The sequence below is a fragment of the Oryzias latipes genome, chromosome 5, assembly GCF_002234675.1.
Source record: "Oryzias latipes chromosome 5, ASM223467v1".
NCBI classification, from domain to species: Eukaryota; Metazoa; Chordata; class Actinopteri; order Beloniformes; family Adrianichthyidae; genus Oryzias; species Oryzias latipes.
In genome coordinates, this window is record NC_019863.2 from 14,356,403 (window position 1) to 14,376,568 (window position 20,166).

General features: G+C 40.9%; 1 protein-coding gene across 2 annotated transcripts; it reads left to right on the plus strand.

Annotated features, from left to right (window-relative positions):
* Positions 1–15,145: 15,145 nt before the first annotated feature.
* On the plus strand, positions 15,146–20,074 carry LOC105354095. Of its 2 annotated transcripts, none has more exons than XM_023954968.1 (2): positions 15,146–15,655; positions 19,733–20,074. In XM_023954968.1, the coding sequence occupies exons 1-2, from the start codon at positions 15,169–15,171 to the stop codon at positions 20,014–20,016; spliced, it is 771 nt and encodes a 256-aa protein (XP_023810736.1). In that variant the 5' UTR covers positions 15,146–15,168; the 3' UTR covers positions 20,017–20,074. The 2 variants fall into 2 exon arrangements, 1 of the variants encoding a protein (XP_023810736.1); XR_908800.3 differs by lacking the exon at positions 15,146–15,655 and adding an exon at positions 19,513–19,656.
* The last annotated feature ends 92 nt before the right edge of the window (positions 20,075–20,166 follow it).

Consider the following 20,166-nt stretch of genomic DNA (forward strand, 5'->3'; position numbering starts at 1 on the left):
ACTGCTTGAGCGCAGAGTTTTATAGACGAAATGTAAGCTTTGTTCTCATTTGTAAACTTTCACACACCTTGACATTTCACCTTGAGGTTGGTCTTTAATTTACAGGTAAAGGTGAGTGCCAAGGCAGATATTTAATATGTCAAATGTTTCACTTGCAAGGTTTTCTCAAGCAGTCCAAACGGAACAAACACACAAGTCACATGCACAAAAAAATCACAACATAGGAAAATCACATAATATAGGGTAATCATTACATGCAAAACATGCCATAAACATTTTAAAACGACAGATAAAAATGTGTTTTTATTGCAGATTTTATACTGACTTCAGAAGATTGGCAAACACCTACACTGTATGTAATTTTCCTTTAGGATTTAAAAGTCTCAAAACACACATAATTGGCTTTGGCAAAAAAAAAAAAAAAAAAACATGTCTCTTAAAGGAAATTATATTCTAAAGCATTGTAAATAAAATATAATCGATTTTCTTGCTTTTAACATATTGACCCTCTACCCTCTTCTTTGCCAGACAGCCTGTCCTGCTTATAAAGGTAGAATTCTTTTTTTAGCATGTGTATCATGTGTGTTTTCCGTGTCATCCAGTCAGGAGCTTTGAATGCATCGCCATAAATCATGATTTCCCACAGCTCTGGGGACGGAGTCTCACCACTGTATAGATTTGGCCTAGTTTTTGAAGAAGTTCTCGCAAAGTTCTTGTTGAGTCCCCTCTTGGGATAGTAGATAAATGTGGATCTTCACTTTATTAGGTATGTACAGACAATATACCTGACTGACTCTAACTTGCATTGTGCATTGAGAACATATTAGAAAACATTGCTCATTAGGGTGATCCTGATCATGTCACTGTATCTAATCATTTGCAGACAAAATTGACATCAAACCAGAATGTATAACAAGATATTTACAGTCATATAAATTGGGTTTTGTATGAAAAAACTATGTATATTTTTAAAAAGGGACTTCTGCTATATTTTACATTTCACTTTTTCTCAAATAAACTTGAATCAACTCGTAAATAAACATAATTCCCATTCAAAGTCTAAAAGGAATTCCTAAATTAATTCAATTCAATTCAATTTTATTTGTATAGCCCAAATTCGCAACAACAGTCATCTCGATGGGCTTCGTAAAGGTAATTAAAAAAGATAAAAAATCAAAAAGGATCATGAGTACATAGAATTCAATAGGAAAATACTAAATTGAACTAACTAAACAGACTAAATTAACTGGATATCCCTGCCCTTAGACCCCCCTTCGCGGTAAGGAAAACCTGCTAAAAAAATGGATTCCGGGAAAAACAAAGAAACCTCAGGGGTGCCCACCTGAAGGAGGGATCCTCCCCCAGGACGGACAGGCAATTACCAAAACTCATAGAGAAGAATGAATTTAACTAATTCTACAACTACATATTTAAAATCCAGCAGACGAGCTTCATCCAGACGGAGTTGGGGGGACAGTCGGGGGCGCGAGTCGAGCCGTAGACAGGACCCACAGCCAGGTGTAGAAGCAGAAGCAGAGACGAGGTACACGGCCAGGTACAGGAGCACGGATGAGCAAACTGGAATCTGGAAGCACTCCCACTCACCCGGAGGGGAGTGGGAAAAGAGGGAGAGTACATGAATCGCACTGCACCAAACAGAGAGAACTAAATGATGAATAATGATCAAGAATAGAGGAGAGAAAGAGGGTAGAAGTACATGAGAAAAGAGGGCAGAACCCCAGTGCACCATAGCTACGCAGCTTCAACTTCTAGCAGCCTACTTACAACTAATTGTTATTGTTATAAAGTTTAATTTAAACACATTAACATTAAGTTAAGTAATCTCTTAATACTAACTAGCCTGACAGTAGGCCTGTCCAAAGAGGAATGTTTTCAGTCTTACTTTGAATGTAGAAACTGAGTCGGCCTCTCTTACATGAGCTGGGAGTTTATTCCATAAATCAAGGGCTTGGTGGCTAAACGCTCTACCTCCAACCGTACTTTACTAATTCTAGGAACCACAAGCAGTCCTGCATTTTGGGAGCGAAGTGTTCTGTTGGATGGTAAGTGACTATGAGGTCTTTGATATAGGATGGGGCCATTCCATGTAAGGCCTTGTAGGTTAGCAGGAGGATTTTGAACTTGATTCTAGAATCAACTGGGAGCCAGTGAAGTGAAACTGACACAGGGGTGATGTGATCTCTTCTGCTAGTTCCTGCTAACAATCTAGCTGCTGCATTCTGAACAAGCTAAAGACTTCTTAAGGAACTCTTAGGACACGCTGCTAACAAAGAGTTACAGTAATCCAGCCTAGACCTAACAAACGCATGGATGAGTTTTTCAGAATCACTCTTAGAAAGTGTATTTCTGATCTTAGCTATATTCTGCAGGTGAAAAAAGGCCGTTCCACACGCCTGAGATATGTGAGGCTTAAATGATAAATCCTGGTCAAATAAAACCCCAAGGTTTCTAACTGTGGAATTGGGGGCTAATTAGGGTTCCAAGTTTCCCAAGGCCTTATTGATAACATTGTGATGGAACAGATTTCATTGTAAATGGATGAAAAATTGTTTTCTTGTACGTTTTTAGGAATTAGAATTAGCACGGTTCCTCTACATTCAACTAAAACATTGAACAATTTCCCAAAGAAAGAAAGAAAGTTATTTTACATTAAAAGAGAAAAAAACACAACAAAAGTCTGTATTTCACAATAAAACATGGAAATCAGTTTAAAATTTTACTGGAGTAATTGACCTTGAACACATTTTATTCAAAACTTTGATGATTATATAGAAACATTTTGTGTGATCTTGCACTTATTTTGTGTTGTTTAGTGAATGTTTATTTTTGTTGTTATTATTAATGCATTTGCAGTGTTTGAAAACCACTCAAATTATAGTTTTTTAGAAAAATCTAAATGTCCTGAAGGCATCTCTATTACATTGGGAAATGGTCCAGCAAGAACAATGTCAAATATTAAAAAATAATAATATTAACAATAATAGAATTTAAGGAAGTTTTTAATCCATATCAAAGACACTTAAGGAATATTTTCAAAGATGTAGAAAAAAAACTGTTTGCCAGGATTTTGCGCTTTTGTTTGCTTTGTTTGATTTCAGTTTTGTACACTTGGTGCTTGTTCTGTTTTCTTGTTCTGTGTGTTCCCTTTGCTCCTTGGCTCCAAAACTCTTGTTCTGTGTGTTCCCATTATTCATTTCCACATCTGTTTTCATTCAACCCTTGTACTATCCTAGGCACTTTAACATTGGGAGTTGGGTCATCTAGAACCACTAGACAGTGCTCTGAACCTTTTTCTTCAGTGATTTGTGATCTTCACTGGTGTCCATGGATTACACGAAATCCTCTTCACCTTTGTCCACCTTCGTCATGGTAGGAATAACACTTAAATGTAAGGGTGGGGGTCATAGGATAGCACAAGGGTTAAGATAATGATCTACAGTGAATCTAAGGCTATGTCTGAATTCCCATCCTAATCCCTAACAATTAAAAATCTATATAGTGCGGGACTATCTACCTTGCATTTTAAAAGCAATTCAGACAGCATGCTCACTACTTTTCTTTTTTTTTTTTATGGGAAATTTGACGTCACTGATTTCAAGAAGTGAAAATCTAATTAACATGAGCATTTTACAATGACTATTTATAAATTCACTGTGTTCTGATGATGAAAATGTTTATTGTTTATTTAAAAAAAACCTTCAACATTTTTTTTCTCTAAAATTGTTCAAACACAATGCATTGTGGTCTATATTCAACAATCTAGTGAGCAGCAATGCACACCAGTTTTCAGCAGACTTCTTGGACATTTGTGGGGCACTGGATTTTGAAATTGTAGATTCGGACATCGCTAAAAAATGGTGAATGCACTATATAGTGCACTGTGAAAGAATTCGGACAAAGACTGTCTGATTTTCAGTTCTTTCTTGTCATGTGATATGCATGTTGCACTTTTGTCTCTTCTTTAGTTTCATGGTTTTGTCACATTTTAAATTTATTTTTCAAAGTTTGAGTTCTTAATCACGGTAATTTCCTTAAATTAGTTATAAAAACTGGCTAGTGAGATTCATTTGCTTCTTTATTTCAATAAGTTGACTTAAGTTGCTCTTTCTCTCTGCTTTACAACGGCTTCATCGATAAACGTTTTTTTAAGCTTAAAAAAAAGTCACATGTTGTTATTGCAACAGAAACTATATGTTTTTTTTTAAACAAATAGCTTCTTACATAATCTTAACATCTATTGCTGAGTTATTCATTTAGCCAATTTTTCTAAAATATTGTGTTTGTAATTGCTGTGCAGTGGAGAGGAACATCCACAAATGAGGAGGTGACCCGTGAATTTCAGCCAAATTACTTTTTCTAATTAAATATTTAGAAATTTGAGTTAACAGTATTTGTATTTGTTTTCTTTTTAGCAGAATGCTTGCTGACCTGAAATTCCTGCCATTTACAGTTGGTACTTTTGGTTTCATAACTACCAAAATTGCAATAAACTTAGAGCAGAGAGCTCACTTAAAAATGTTTGTAGGAAGTGTATTTTTATTTTATTTAGGACACATCTTGCTGATTTTTAAAATTTCACAGTAGACTGGGTATTGTGCCAAAAACAAAATGAAAAAAAATAAATAAATAAAATGATGACCTGACAAGGATGAACAGAAACCAAGACACTTAAAGTAGGTTGAGGGCAATTAACTGAACTGAAGACAGCTGTGGATCATGAACGTGAAACTGGTGAGACTGACAAAAAGAAAACCAAAAACATGACCAAGAACAACAAAACAAACCCAACATAAGCCACAGAAACAGTAGTAATGGGCGGCACCACACTTTTAAGACTTGATACAATACTAATCACTTTTAGTATAAAATACTCAATACCAAAACAGATGCCAATTACTGATCATTTTTATAGGGATTTTAGTTTTTTGAACATATTATTAGTTATCAGTTATTATTAGTTATAATGTAACAATTTGTAAACATAAATATAAATATATAATATTGTAAAAAACAAAAAGAACAAAGATGTGCACACTCTACAGCAACATATTAAAGGGTCTATACCATACTATTCATCAGCCTTTTATAGTAAACAATATCCATGTATATGATCATATATTACCTTTGGTACACAAAAGAAATTAAATATTTTTTCTTTTCCTGAGTTATTTTTTACAATCCGGACGTAAGATGACTCAATCTCTGAGGCACTGGCTTTCGCTCCTTGTGAATGCTGTCACAAGTTACTCATTGTGTCGACCTAGAGTCTGCCTCAGCAGCATGTTTGCATTTCACCCACAAAAACAAGCAACATCCAGATTTTTACAAAGATGGATGTGCATCTTGTGCATAGAAAAGGAAAGAGTTTTTGCCGAACACTGCAAGCTCCCCGAAGAAAGTGTCTGTGTTTGTGTTAGCCTGGAGACGGTGCTGGCAGAACAAACTCCTGAAAACTTCCTGAAAGGGGCTGTTCTCACTGGTCCACATCAGCTCGTGAGAACACGCTTGTTTTCGTGGATTGGGAGGGGCTGGTGCTCAGAGCGCAGGTTTTTAGAGGAATACTCAGAAATGCATGGACGAATCAAAACGCCACTTTGAGGTTTCTTTTAGTTAGGGAATGAACATAATAACATACGAAGGCCCATTTGGTTCCGTTGGTTAAAAAAGAAAAATCTGATCTGTGCCCGGATTACTAAACCGTGCCCACAGATTAGTTTGATTTTTATAAATAAAGTTTGATTACTATACTGTGCCCACAGATTAATCAATTGTGCTCGTACTGTTGCGCAGTCTCTGAGAAGAGCAGCTGGACTCATAGCTTGGGTTTTGTGGGCAGGGAAGGGTGGTTTGTTACGGTCTGCGCAACAGAGGAGGCTTTGGATCACAGCTGCTCTGGGTGAGTGAGTTGCCGTACTCAGGAGAACCGTATCCCCTGGGAGATTTGTATCTCCAAGCAGAGGAGCGGCTTTGGGACGGCCGGAGGCGGCTTTTTAAATGAACAGTTCTGAGAAACTGTGCAAACAATCATGTGATTAATTAAGTAATTAAAAATAGTCATAACAATAATAAAAGCCCGTTTGGAAGACCATCTCGCTCTTTGCCGCAGCTTTGTTTGTTTACAACAGAACTCGTAATTTCTTCTTCTACGGATGTACCATAATTTGTCCAGACCAATCACTATCTTACATGTCATCAGACCAACATACAGCAAATCAAATAGTGTGATGTCACCATTAGACTCAGGCCCCCAGAACATGTATTGCAGGCCGAACACCGGTCATGTCTGAATCCAAACTCCCAACGGAAGTCTCAGAGGAATGTGCAACAGTACAAGCACAATTGATTAGTCCGTGAGCACGGTTTTTCAATCCGTCGGCATGATTTAGTAATCCCTGCACATGGTTTATTCAATTTTTTGGGGGGGCTCCGTAATAATGCACCTCAAAGCTAAAAAAAAAAAAAAAGATTGCTAACAAAACAGCCCCTCTGCTGGAACAAATGTAGCAATAGTCCTGAGATGTTTCTTTACCACTTAATTCAGTAGTAGAATTGCCTTCTTGTTTTCCCACCAAAGCAAAGGCTCCTCATTGATTTGGATCCCTTTTCTTCTATGTATCTGCACATTTTAATTTGTGCTTCTGTGTTTGCTGTAAGATTGCTCTGAAAACCTTCTCATTTAGACAGGTTTGGCATGGCAGTAAGTTCATTGCTTTCAGGAAAATCCACTCAACAACTCACTGAGCTGAACAAGGTGTAAACTTACATCTTGCTGGTGAACTCACTTTACCACCGCTTTCAAACTTCTGCAACAGACGAGAATTTGTCAAAAAGTTCATATTTGTTCCTGATCTTCAACTCCAGTTAAATCTTATCTTCTAGGAGCCAGAATACGGTTCAGAAGGTGTCCCAATTTTTCTAATAGCTACCATCTCTGTTCCATTACCTCCTACCTGTGTTAAAAGAAAGAAAAGTTAGCAAACTTTTTTTATCAGTTCAGTTTTTTAAGAGTTTAAGACATGTTTCTTTCTTTTACTCCCCCTTTTTGTGTGTTAATTTGAAAGGTTAATTTGAGACTTTAAATTGTTGCTAAAAGGTGAATTTATACGTGATCCAATGATCGACTGCAGTTTTCTTGGGAGGATTTATTTCTGAGCCTCAGAAACAATATAGAATTCTACATCGTGCAAACAGAACATTGCTGGAGGTAACCTGAGAAAGTGAGTTTAACAAGCTGAACAACAAAACAAAAATAAATCCTCAATTCTCAGAATTCTCTTACAAAAAAAGAGGATGAAGCTATTTTGCACAAGAGACTTGTGTACAGCACAAAACAAAAGCATCTGCTTCTTTAAAGTTTGGTAATCTGAAAAGCCCTGAAAAGGGCTTTTTTATTTTTTTATAAGGAAAACCACTCAGTTAAGGTGGAATAAATAGAAATAGACAAGACAGGTTAAAAGGTTAAATAGTTTTCGATGTTTGAATGGTCTGTATCTCTCTGAGCTTTTACATGTTTATCATCAACGTCAAGTCCTAAGATCTGAAGATCATATGCTTTTAATGGTTCCCAGGACTCGGCTTGTGACTCGGGGAGACAGAGCCTTTTTAGTTGCAGTTCCTAATCTCTGGAATGCTCTCCCCTTTACTGTCAGGTCTGCCAGAACCGTCAATAATTTTAAGACACTTTTAAAAACTCATCCTTTTACTAGGGCTTTTAACTTCATTGAGCAGATCTAGTCGGCCAGCTTGTTAATTTTGTTTTTTTATTGTTTTCTTGCTTTCATTGTTTAATTGAGTTTATTTTTTTTATTGTTATTGTTTCTTTGTTGTATCATATTTTTTCTGATTTTATTTGATTTTATGTTGAGCACTTTGGTTGCCTCTGCTTTTGTAAGTGCTATACAAATAATAAATTGATTGATGGTTAGACTCAAAAGGAAGATATGCTCGTAAAACAGCAAAAAATAATTTTAATAAAAAGGAAGTGACACAGAAACAGCAACAACAAACAAACGGAGGAAGCCTGAGACTTGAGTTCCTTATGTTTCAAATAAAGTGCAGCAAATGAGAAAAGCTCCACAAAATAAAGAAATCCATAATGAAAATAATGTATGACAGGTTTGAGTTCCTGAGGCCATAAAAACTGTCTGTCAGATAAGATAAAGTGACAGTTTGAATAAACACTGAACTAATTAGAAAGCTAATTTGGCATTAAGACATCAGCATACACCACTGATGGTAAGGCAGCAAAGAAAACGCTGCAAACGACACACATCGAAAGAGACAACCAAGTGCAGAATGTTTTTTATGAATTCAAATATTATTAAAGCAAAACAAAAAAAAGAATCACACAAGAAACTGTGGATTTGACCCAAAATAATTCTTAATATGTGTTAAAACTAAGAAAATATGGAAGTTGTGACAATGATATTCAAATCCACAAAGTGGAACCTGATTGAAGAATAAGAGGATTAGCAGTGTTATTAGGATGTATCACCCACAAATCCTGGATGCATGTGTTATGCATGGTTTGTGTATGCCTTTGGAAATGGTGAGAAAATTCACAGAAGAAGTGAAAATAATATATGACAAGTGATCTGCTGGCATCGCTTCAGGGGACATTCTAGAGAAAATATGTCTCACCTTCACTTCAGCTCTTCTTTGCCCTACTGTCAGGTGAAAAATGTGTATGTGTAGCTAATGCAAGAATCAAGTGGTGCTGTACTGATATTACCACATCAGTATGGTTCAACTGATGCAGCATGCTGTCAGAATGTGAATGTAAAACATAAAAATTGACAAAATTCCTACTTGTAATTAGTATTAGTATTCTTTAAAAAAAAACACGTTCAAAGACATACAGAATTTCTATCACCTTAAAATCTGGACTTTTTTAGACTACTAAAACAGCCCACTCATTTTTTCTGCTACTTTTATGTGAATGCTGGTGTCCAACTAGAATCATTTTTGAGATGTATTTCTTAGTATCAACCCTTAAAAGCCTTCTTGGGTGTTTTCCAACAATGGTCAAACTTGTTTGTCCCTGACATTTGTCTATCTTTAAAAAGACCTTGCTAGAATAACATAGTAGCAGGAAAAAACTGGAAAAACTCCAACCTGTAAAGTTAGTAAAATTATTATTTGGGCGAAACAAGCCCAAATAATCATCCCCCCGCGATCGTGTTCAACCAACTGTTAGAGGTGTTTGAGTTGAATCCTTTTATAAAACCATGTTAACCGCATGTTCTACACCAAAGGGACTTTGAGTCTCAAGGAGTACATTGAAATTTCGCCTTATGGTTATGATAGAACTGGCGTAATTTGAAATATTTTTTTTAGAATTGTTGGTTTAATTGTTTTTCTTAGATGGCATGACATATGATTATAAAGCACTTTCCTACCTTGGTCAAGGCCAGCTCATCATAAAAGATGGTACGAGAGACCATACTTACAATCCCATTCCATTCACACATTCACACACTGATGGCGGCCCGGTCACCGGCCACTGTATTAGGTACACCTTGCTTTTACCGGGATGGCCCCCCGCTTTGCTTTCAGCCTTAATCCTTCTTGTCATAGATTCAACAAGGTACTGGAAACCTTTCTAAGAGAGTTTGGTCCATATTGACATGATAGTAACACAGTGCACAGTTGCTGCAGATTTTTTGGCTGCACATCCATGATGCTAATTACCACCACATCCCAAAGGAGCTCTATTGCGTTGAGATCTGGTGACTGTGGATGCCATTTGAGTTCAGTGAACTTATTGCCATGTTCAAGAAACCATCCTGACAGGATTATAGTTTCATGACACGGCGCCTTATCCTGGTGGAAATAGCCATCAGAAGATGGTACAGATGGTACACTGTGGTCGTAACCCTTGTGCTATCTTAGGCACTTTAACATTGGGAGTTGGGTCATCTAGACCCACTAGACAGTGCGCTGAACCTTTTTTCTTCAATGATTTGTGATCTTCACTGGTGTCCATGGATTACATGAAATCTTTCCACCTTTATTGACCTTTGTCATGGTAGGGAGAACACGTCAATGGAAGGGTGGGGTCATCTAAGATAGCACAAGATAAGGGATGGACATGGTCAGCAACAATACTCAGGTAGTGACTTTGTAACCATGCTCAATTGGTACTAAGGAGCCCAAAGTGTGCCAAAAGAATTCCCCCACACCATTACACCACCCGCAGCCTGAAGCATTGATACAAGCAGGATGGACCAAATTCTGACCTTACCAACCGATTGTCGCAGCAGAAAACGAGACTCATCAGACCAGATAACATTTTTCTAGACAAACTGTTAAAGAGCAGCTGGTGAGTCGTGCCTAATAAAGTGGCCGGTGGGTGCATGGCACCATTCTTAACCATCAGGAGCAAATCGGGGTTCAGTGTCTTGCTCAAGGATGCTTTAAAAAATGGGTGAGTAAGGAAGGAACTAAAAAATGGGATGAGAGGTTAACCAGTCTACCTCAGCGCCACAGCCAGATGGATGTGCAGCAACAAACATTTTTCTAGAAAAGCCTAGATAGTTTTCTTGTTTTTTTTTTTTTAACACACCTCAGTAGTTTCGACATGCACACATACACACAAACACACACTTTTTGTGTTCATAAAAGTCCTTGCTTATTTTTTCAGATCAACTATTCAAGTTTAACTGATTTCCAGGTCTGCTGCTTAAGTTCTTATAATTACTCCCACATACTGAATGTATGGTTGATTGTACTAGAAAGCAACAGAATGTTGTTTACATTTTATACTTGTTTTTATGCTTCTGAACACACTGATGGGCAATATTTTAAAATTAGGACGAGGTATGCTTCATAATACATGACAGTCGGCACAGATTAAAAATCACACTTTAATACTCATAGTTGTGTACAGTAAAGCATTGCCCTGAGAGAATCTCAGTGTATAAATAAATTATGCAGAGTATAATTCTGAAAGATGATTAAAACATTAAAATTTGAAAGAGCTTAAGGAGCAAAATAAAAGGGCACTTTCTAAATCAAAGCAGTAAATGTGGAAGAGACAGGCTGTGGTTTATGAGGCTGTCTTGTACTGTCACAGTGTTTCCCAGTTCTTGTTAGAATGTCCTAGTTTCACTGTAAAAGGTTCTGCCTCCCTCACACATGTTTTTTCTTTTTCTTTTTTTCGTGCTTCTTTGCATCCCCAGGGGAAACATGTTATCCAAATGTCTCTTTTAAACCTGAGGATCTCGACACACAGCTCGTCTGGTCCTTTAACTTCCCCCCGGGCTCAATTAGAAACATCTCTTACTCCATTCTCAAGTTGAAGACCGGCTGTGAGTTAAAGACAAGCGACTGTGCTCTGTCTGGAAGCTCAATCTTTACAACAAAACTGTAGATCATATCTGTGTTGAATGTATGCAATCATTGAATTTCACAGTTGTTTCAAGACTCAAAATATATTCAAATTAGAAGTTCACCTTTTAGAGAAAAGAATAGATGGTTTCAAAGCAAGAACAAGAAATAAATGTACTGAAACTTTACTGTAATGTGGCAAAGCACATCAGACACAATTTAACTTTGACTTTAAAGCACATTATTAGTTTACATGTAATATATAGATTTATTGAATGTAGCTGAATTGATTATAAAGTAAAGAAAAGAATAAATTTAATCTAAATGTCCACTAGGATTACATGACATACAAGAGGCTGAGGAATTATTTCAACCTAAATGAAAAATTAATAACTTTTATTGTTACAGAATGTTAAAAAAGTAATTGGGTCTAGTATTATGACTCAGTTTAATTAACACTGCACGTATACCATCACATAGAGTGAGAGGGAATAAAAATCCCTCTCTTCAGCAAAGCACTGCAAGTAGGACTGTACCATTAAACACTTTGGTATATCAGGATATACAGCTTCCGTCTGGGGACTGAAACAGATGATGGATTCATCTTCAGTGCATTAGCACGGCCATCAGTCACCACTTGAATTGGACATTTATTTTCAAAGTTTTTAGGTTAAGGTTGCATGGATCAGATTAGACACTTCTAGGTCAGTCACTAAACTCCACAGGTTTTTTGTGGGTCATTCTTAAATATTAGGAATTCACGGCAGAAACTGACATTTTACTGTCTTTGTCATAGAGTAAAAGGCAGGAGCCAATGCTGATGCAATAAACTTTGTTTTGATCTTTATGATCAATTGTGTTTTGGTCAACTAACCACAAATACAGACCCCTTAGAAATAAATCCCTTTAACCATTAACAGATTTCTTTTTTTTAAATAAGCAAAAAAAAAAAAAATTCTATAAGAAAAAACAGAATAAAGGTAAGAAAAATGCCAAAAATTCTTATTTTAATAAAAACAAATTTATGTCACTACGACATGTTTTCTCAAACTGAGATATTTTTTAATTTGAAGATGATTGTTTTCCTTGCATGACAGAAAATAAGACATTTTTTCTTAAAGCGATGGACACACTGGGTACATCCAAACATTTGGCTAACAGTTTCAGTATGGTACATTCAGACAGCAGTTAAAAGAAAGAAAAACACAAACAAAAATGTAAACACAAATCTTAAATACTATGTCGATCTTAAAAAAGAAAAAAGGTTTTATGATTGTGTTCTCTATCAACCCTAAAATGTAACATTTAACATCTAACATCTAACATTACTTGAACAAATATAAAAGTAAAAAAAAAAAAATGCTGCTGAAGGAAAGTGTAAAATAACACCTTGGGGCACAATTTTGTAAAAAGAGAAAAGCAGAAAATCTGTTGACTGATCAAATATAATTAGAGATCACCAAAAAAAATTGTACTTAAAAGTGCATCAATGCATGCACACAGACTATCATAACAGCTCTGCTTTGATGGTGCAACAACAGCAGAATATTCACTGTTTCCTAGCAACATAGTGTATGTAGTGGATTTAAGCTACAGTAATACATCTACAGTGGGATCACCTGTCATTGAAACAACAAATGAATGTAACGACTGCAGCATGCCTGAGAAAATGCCAGATTTTCAAACATGTCAGCTATCAGTCGTTGCATGCAGTCGGTTTCTTCACACACAGACACTCCACATCCTCTGCTACTGTCCACAGTGAGTACATGGAGGTGCTGCTTCTGATTCAGCCTCTGAGATCAAGCTTTATACAGCATAGCAGCCCTAGTCAGTCTGTGGATGGCTTACAGTGGAATCGCTGCACAGCTGAGAGAGCTCACTCGTGAGAACCCCAGAGAGACAACGTCACTGCAGTGCCTCTTTCAATCGTGCTGTATATCGGTGCTCAGTTCCAGACAAATGTGCTTCTGCACTCATTCTGTCACTTGAGGGCAGTTGTACTGTTTTATGTTCAGGTGCTCATGGGAAAAGACTGTGCCAACACCAGCTACTCATACTTGCACAAGCACCGTCTAAGCAGAACCTCTCCAGTTTTCTGCTACTGCAGTCTAACGGCATTTAAACAATAAATGTAATTTGATTTTTTCTTCAGTCACAACTGAGTGAAAATACTTTTTGAGAGTTTTCCCACTTTAGAAGATGATTTGAATTTAAAAAGGAAAGTGTGACAAGGCTATATGAAAAACACAAGGATTAAACTTCTTGTTGTGATTTGTGAAATGTAAGCCATTGTGTTACTTGTGTTTTTTTTTTTTTTTTTATGTGTTACTTGTGTTTTAATATTCTTTGTATTAATGAGTGAGCAGGATTTTAATTTAGTTATTTCAGTAGAGTGGTAGTTTTTTCTCACTGTGATCATGTTGCTAACATGTTTTAAAAAGAAAGTGTTGCAGTATTTGCTTTTTACTTCACAGCATGTCATCTCCTTAGCAACACTGCGGTGCACCTGTTTGTCACGATCAGCTCAGACGAGGCTGTGCCTGATGAAAAACAACCTCTTGTTCAGAGTCTTGGAATCGTACAAGTCTCATGTACAATAATCCAAGAGAGTACTGTTGCACTGAACCCTTGAAAAATCATGCCACCGCGAGTGCACATACCAGTTTTGCTCTGCATTTGTTCTGCCACTGCTCCGCAAAACCTCCTTGCATGTTGTCAAAGCTAATCGTTAGGTATTCTGCAACATTGCAGTCTTCAAGTCACTGAAGCAGGGAGAAGCCAGCTGTTAGAGGGAGAACAGAAACTCACCTGTCCTCTCCACAGCTGAAGGATTCAGACACTAAAGTCACTGAAGATCTGAGAAGTCTGTACTTGCATTTTAACAATTATAACACCAAGTTATTTACATCACATTTTACAGTCTCAAGATTGTTTTCCTTTTCTTTTTTTGGTGATTTGTGAGGCAAAACAAGCACATTTTGGTGGAGTCAGACTGATGGAGTGAAATCCCCATCAACGAAAGAAAAGCTCAAATCAATGACAACTCTATGTTATAGTAAAATGTCTAACTTGATACACAAACAATGAATGAAGTACTGTTTTGAATAAGTGTGGTTCTCTGACATATTTCTGAGGATTCTGTTTCTTAAAGATCCACTTCAATGAAAATTATCTTTTTGTTGTTTTACCATGTTTCTGTAGCATTTGTCATGGTGCCTGCCGGTCTCCTCCCCCTTCCAGCCCTGCTCTGCTCCTGACTCCAGCTGTGACCAATCAACTCATCAACTCACCTGCTTCTTAAGGAGACCCAACTCCAAGAGTCTTCGCCAGTTCGTTAACCCTGATGGTGCCTAGTCATTCAGTGCTCCACGTCTGGCTCCCTTGTCTAGAACCACGCTAACCTCTTTTGTCTTGTGCCTCAGGTTTTGTCATGCCACGATTGTCACCTGGAACCTACACCACCTTGAGCTGCAGCTACCTCCCAGACGCCGACACTCTTCGGCCACAGCACGCACTGGTTCCGGCTACACTGGTCCTCCAGCCTTGCCACTCACAAGAACTCCAGCAACACCCCTCCTCAAGACCTTCAGTCACACCACTCTCAAGATCTCCAATAGCGCTGCAGCTGCACCTCTGTCAGCAAGAGCTACAGCTCGCTCGGGCTTCTCCACCACGCTCAAAGCCACGCCTTCTAGTCTCGACCTAGCCACGCTCCTCCAAGCCTTCGCCATATTCAGTGACATTAAATTACATTTATCCACTTACCTGTCTCCTCGTACTGGGTTCCAGCATCTGGGTCCGTCTCGTGTTCTGACCATGACAGAACGAACTGGCCATCATCCGGACCCAGCTGACCCGGAAGGACTCCGCCTGGCAGTCAAACAACAGGGCGTCATGTTGGAGCATCAAGCCAAAGCGCTTACACAGATGGCCTCCGTGCACCAAGACTTATTTTGCCGGCTGGAAAGTGCGACACAAACCTTGCTAGAACTAACCGGGCAACAATCCGTCTCTGCTGTTCCAGCGTCACTTCCACCTTCCAGCGATCCGCCTGTCTCTAGTTCCGCCTCACTTCCGGAAAACTTCCGTCTCCAGCCAGAGCAGTTCCATGGCGACGTCGAAGCATGCGGGGGTTTCCTACTGCAGTGTCAACTCCTGTTTCTACAAGCGCCTCGTTTCTACCACTCGGATCACAGCAAGATAACTTTATTAGTCAACTCACTCAGAGGTAAAGCGCTACAGTGGGCCCAAGCTTTCCTCGCCGCCAATCCCGTCACTCATCTGTCCTTCGAAAGCTTCATTGGTGAGTTCCGACTCGTATTTGATCAGCCGAAAAAACAGGAAGAAGCCACCAGACGATTACTGAGGCTCAACCAACGTAATCGATCTGTCAGCGATCACGTGATTGACTTTCGTATTCTAGCGGTAGAAGCAGGCTGGTCTGATCCGGCACTTCGTGGTATCTTCTATCAATCATTAAATGACGCCATCAAGGATCATTTATGCACTCAGCCCGAAGCTCAGTCTTTTGAAGATCTTGTGGCTGCTGCGCTACGCTCTGATACCCGCCTCAGAGAACGTCAACACGAATGTAACTCACAACCCCGCAAGCCGCCATTAGCTAAACCACATGCACCCCCGGGTGATCCAGTTGGTTTTTCCCCGGCCATGTCACGTAGCAGCTCCGAGGAACCCATGCAGATTGGGCACTCAAAACTGTCAGCTGAAGAACGTCAGAAGCGTAGAGACGAAGGTCTTTGTTTCTACTGCGGTGATCCGAATCATAAGGTTTCTCAATGCAGGCTCCGTTTAAACTCCAAGACCCCCCGCTAGACGACAGGCCGCGGGCGGGTCAGACTGCTTTTCCCACGTCCAAGAACTTTTTCTATGTTCCTGTCAAGCTATGTTTCAAGTCCGCTGTCACTGAAATCCATGCTTTAGTTGATTCTGGGGCCGAACAAAGTCTTATTGATTCTGATTTAGTGAAATCACTGTCGCTGCCCGTGGAACCTTTAGAAAACCCAGTTAAAACCACAGGGTTGGGGGGTCAGCACCTCGCTGTTATCACTCACCGCACTAGACCTATTCAGCTCGTTTCCTCTGGCAATCACCACGAGTTTATACAATTCTATGTCACGCATGCTCCTCAAAATCCAGTGGTTTTAGGTTATTCTTGGCTTAAGCTGCACAACCCACGTTTGGACTGGGCCTCTCACCGAGTAGTTACCTGGAGTGCTTTTTGTCTAGCTAATTGCCTTCGTTCAGCTATGCCTACTGTACCTTCCGACGTCAACGTAACTACTGAACTTATTGATCTTTCGTCAGTACCCCCGTGCTATCATGAGTTTAAAACCGTTTTCAGTAAACTCAAGGCTAATTCTTTACCTCCGCACAGACCTTATGACTGTGCCATTGAACTCCTGCCTGGGGCTACTCTACCCAAAGGACATTTATTTAACCTGTCTGGTCCTGAAAAGGCAGCCATGGAGTCGTATATCCATGAAGCTCTATCCTCCGGTCACATTCGACCCTCCTCGTCCCCGGTGGGTGCTGGGTTCTTTTTCGTCTCTAAGAAGGACAAAACGCTACGACCCTGCATCGATTACCGGGAACTTAATCAAATTACTGTTAAGGACAAATACTCTCTTCCACTTATCAGCTCCGTGTTCGATTCAGTGCAGGGGGCCCGCATATTTACCAAACTCGACCTACGTAATGCCTATCATTTAGTCCGCATTAAAGAAGGCGACGAGTGGAAGACCGCATTCAATACGCCTCTGGGTCATTATGAATACCTCGTCATGCCTTTCGGTCTTACCAACGCCCCTGCAGTATTCCAGAGACTTGTTAATGATATCCTCCGGGACTTCATTAATCGTTTTGTTTTCGTCTATCTCGATGACATCTTGATATTCTCACCTGATCCCGTGCAGCATGAAAACCATGTCCGTTTGGTTCTCTCCAGATTGCTCGAGAACCAACTTTTTGTTAAAGCGGAGAAATGCCAGTTCCATGCTTCCTCTGTCCAGTTCCTCGGCTATATTCTTGAGGCTGGCAGCATACGTCCTGATCCCGCTAAAATAGAAGCCGTCACTCAGTGGGAACCACCGGGGTCACGTAAAAAGCTGCAGCAGTTTCTGGGGTTTGCTAATTTTTATCGGCGGTTCATACGCAACTACAGCAGTATTGCTTCACCCCTCACTCAGTTAACTTCCATCTCCAAACCTTTTATTTGGAACCCAGAGGCACAGGCTGCTTTTGACAAACTCAAGTCATTGTTTATTTCGGCTCCTATTCTCATCCAACCTGACCCGAATAGACAGTTTGTGGTCGAAGTTGACGCCTCCGATACTGGGGTTGGCGCTGTTCTCTCCCAACGTGAAGTATCCTCTGGCAAACTCAAACCGTGTGCTTTCTTTTCTAAGAAGCTTTCACCTGCAGAGCGAAATTATGACGTGGGTAACCGAGAGTTGCTTGCCATCAAGTTGGCTTTGGAAGAGTGGCGGCACTGGCTGGAGGGGGCAAAACAACCATTCATAGTTTGGACTGACCATAAAAATCTGGAATATTTAAGATCCGCAAAAAGACTGAATTCTCGCCAAGCCAGGTGGTGTTTATTTTTTGATCGCTTCGACTTCACCATTACTTACAGGCCAGGCAGTAGAAATGTCAAACCTGACGCCCTTTCCAGGAAATTCAGCACTGACGGACCTAATGATACTGCTTCCATCATCCCTGCCACTTGCATCGTGGGAAGTCTGACCTGGGATATTGAGAACCGGGTCATTAATGCCCAAGGTGAGGAACCCGACCATGATCCCTGTCCTAACGGCATCCTTTACGTTCCCACCTCTCTCAGGTCAGACGTGCTAGTTTGGGGCCACAATTCCCGTATAGCCTGTCATGGAGGCATCTACCGCACCCTCAATCTCATCAGGAAGAGGTTCTTCTGGCCGAATATGGAGAAGGATGTGCGTGAGTACGTGGCCGCCTGCGCTACTTGCGCACGGTCCAAATCTTCCAACTCTCCGCCTTCAGGACTGTTGCGGCCCCTGCCTACGCCGCACAGACCATGGTCTCACATCGCCATTGATTTTGTTACGGGTTTACCCCCTTCCCAAGGTCATTCAGTTATACTCACTGTTGTTGACCGTTTCTCCAAGGCTGCTCAGTTCATTCCACTGCCCCAACTACCTACCGCCACCAGTACTGCTGATGTCTTAGTCCAACATGTCTTTCGATTTCATGGGATCCCTAGCGATATCGTTTCCGACAGGGGTCCACAGTTTGTTTCCCAAGTTTGGAAGGCCTTCTGTTCCGCTCTGGGTGCCACCACCAGTCTATCCTCCGGGTACCATCCCCAAACCAACGGGCAAGCGGAACGGGCCAATCAGGAGCTGGAAGCATCCCTTCGCTGTCTGGCTGCCCAAAACCCAACTGACTGGGCGAAGTTTCTTGTATGGATTGAATACGCCCATAATTCCCATATCTCCTCTGCCACAGGGGTCTCACCGTTTGAAGCCTCGCTCGGATATTCTCCTCCATTGTTTCCTTCTCAGGAACTGGATCTGGCGGTTCCGTCGATCCAACACCATTTACAGCGTTGCCAGCGGGTGTGGAACCAGACCAGAGAAGCCCTGCTCCGAACCAATGAACGAAACTGCAGATCAGCCAATCGTCGCAGGGTGGTGGGACCCGCTTATCAGGTCGGTCAAAAGGTGTGGCTGTCTGCCAAGAACATCCCTTTGCAGTCCACTTCCAGGAAGTTGGCTCCCCGCTTTATTGGCCCCTACATTATTGAAAAAATCATCAACCCTGCCTGCGTTCGCCTCAAGTTGCCGGCAGCCCTTAAGGTACACCCGTCATTCCACGTCTCACAAATTAAGCCCTTTGTCGATAGTCCCTTGTGCCCGCCTTCCGTCTCCCCTCCGCCCGCCCGTATCATTGACGGCGCTCCGGCTTTCACGGTCTCCAAGATTTTGGGCGTTCGCCGCCGTGGCCGTGGCTTCCAGTATTTGGTGGACTGGGAAGGGTACGGGCCTGAGGAACGCTCGTGGGTCTCCCGTTCTCTCATCCTCGACCCTTCCCTCATCACTGCCTTCTTCCGTGCCCACCCGGATCGGCGTCCGGGACCGCCTGGAGGCGGTCGTTGACGGGGGGTACTGTCATGGTGCCTGCCGGTCTCCTCCCCCTTCCAGCCCTGCTCTGCTCCTGACTCCAGCTGTGACCAATCAACTCATCAACTCACCTGCTTCTTAAGGAGACCCAACTCCAAGAGTCTTCGCCAGTTCGTTAACCCTGATGGTGCCTAGTCATTCAGTGCTCCACGTCTGGCTCCCTTGTCTAGAACCACGCTAACCTCTTTTGTCTTGTGCCTCAGGTTTTGTCATGCCACGATTGTCACCTGGAACCTACACCACCTTGAGCTGCAGCTACCTCCCAGACGCCGACACTCTTCGGCCACAGCACGCACTGGTTCCGGCTACACTGGTCCTCCAGCCTTGCCACTCACAAGAACTCCAGCAACACCCCTCCTCAAGACCTTCAGTCACACCACTCTCAAGATCTCCAATAGCGCTGCAGCTGCACCTCTGTCAGCAAGAGCTACAGCTCGCTCGGGCTTCTCCACCACGCTCAAAGCCACGCCTTCTAGTCTCGACCTAGCCACGCTCCTCCAAGCCTTCGCCATATTCAGTGACATTAAATTACATTTATCCACTTACCTGTCTCCTCGTACTGGGTTCCAGCATCTGGGTCCGTCTCGTGTTCTGACCATGACAGCATTTTTCTCTTGAAGGAGGACATATATAAAGA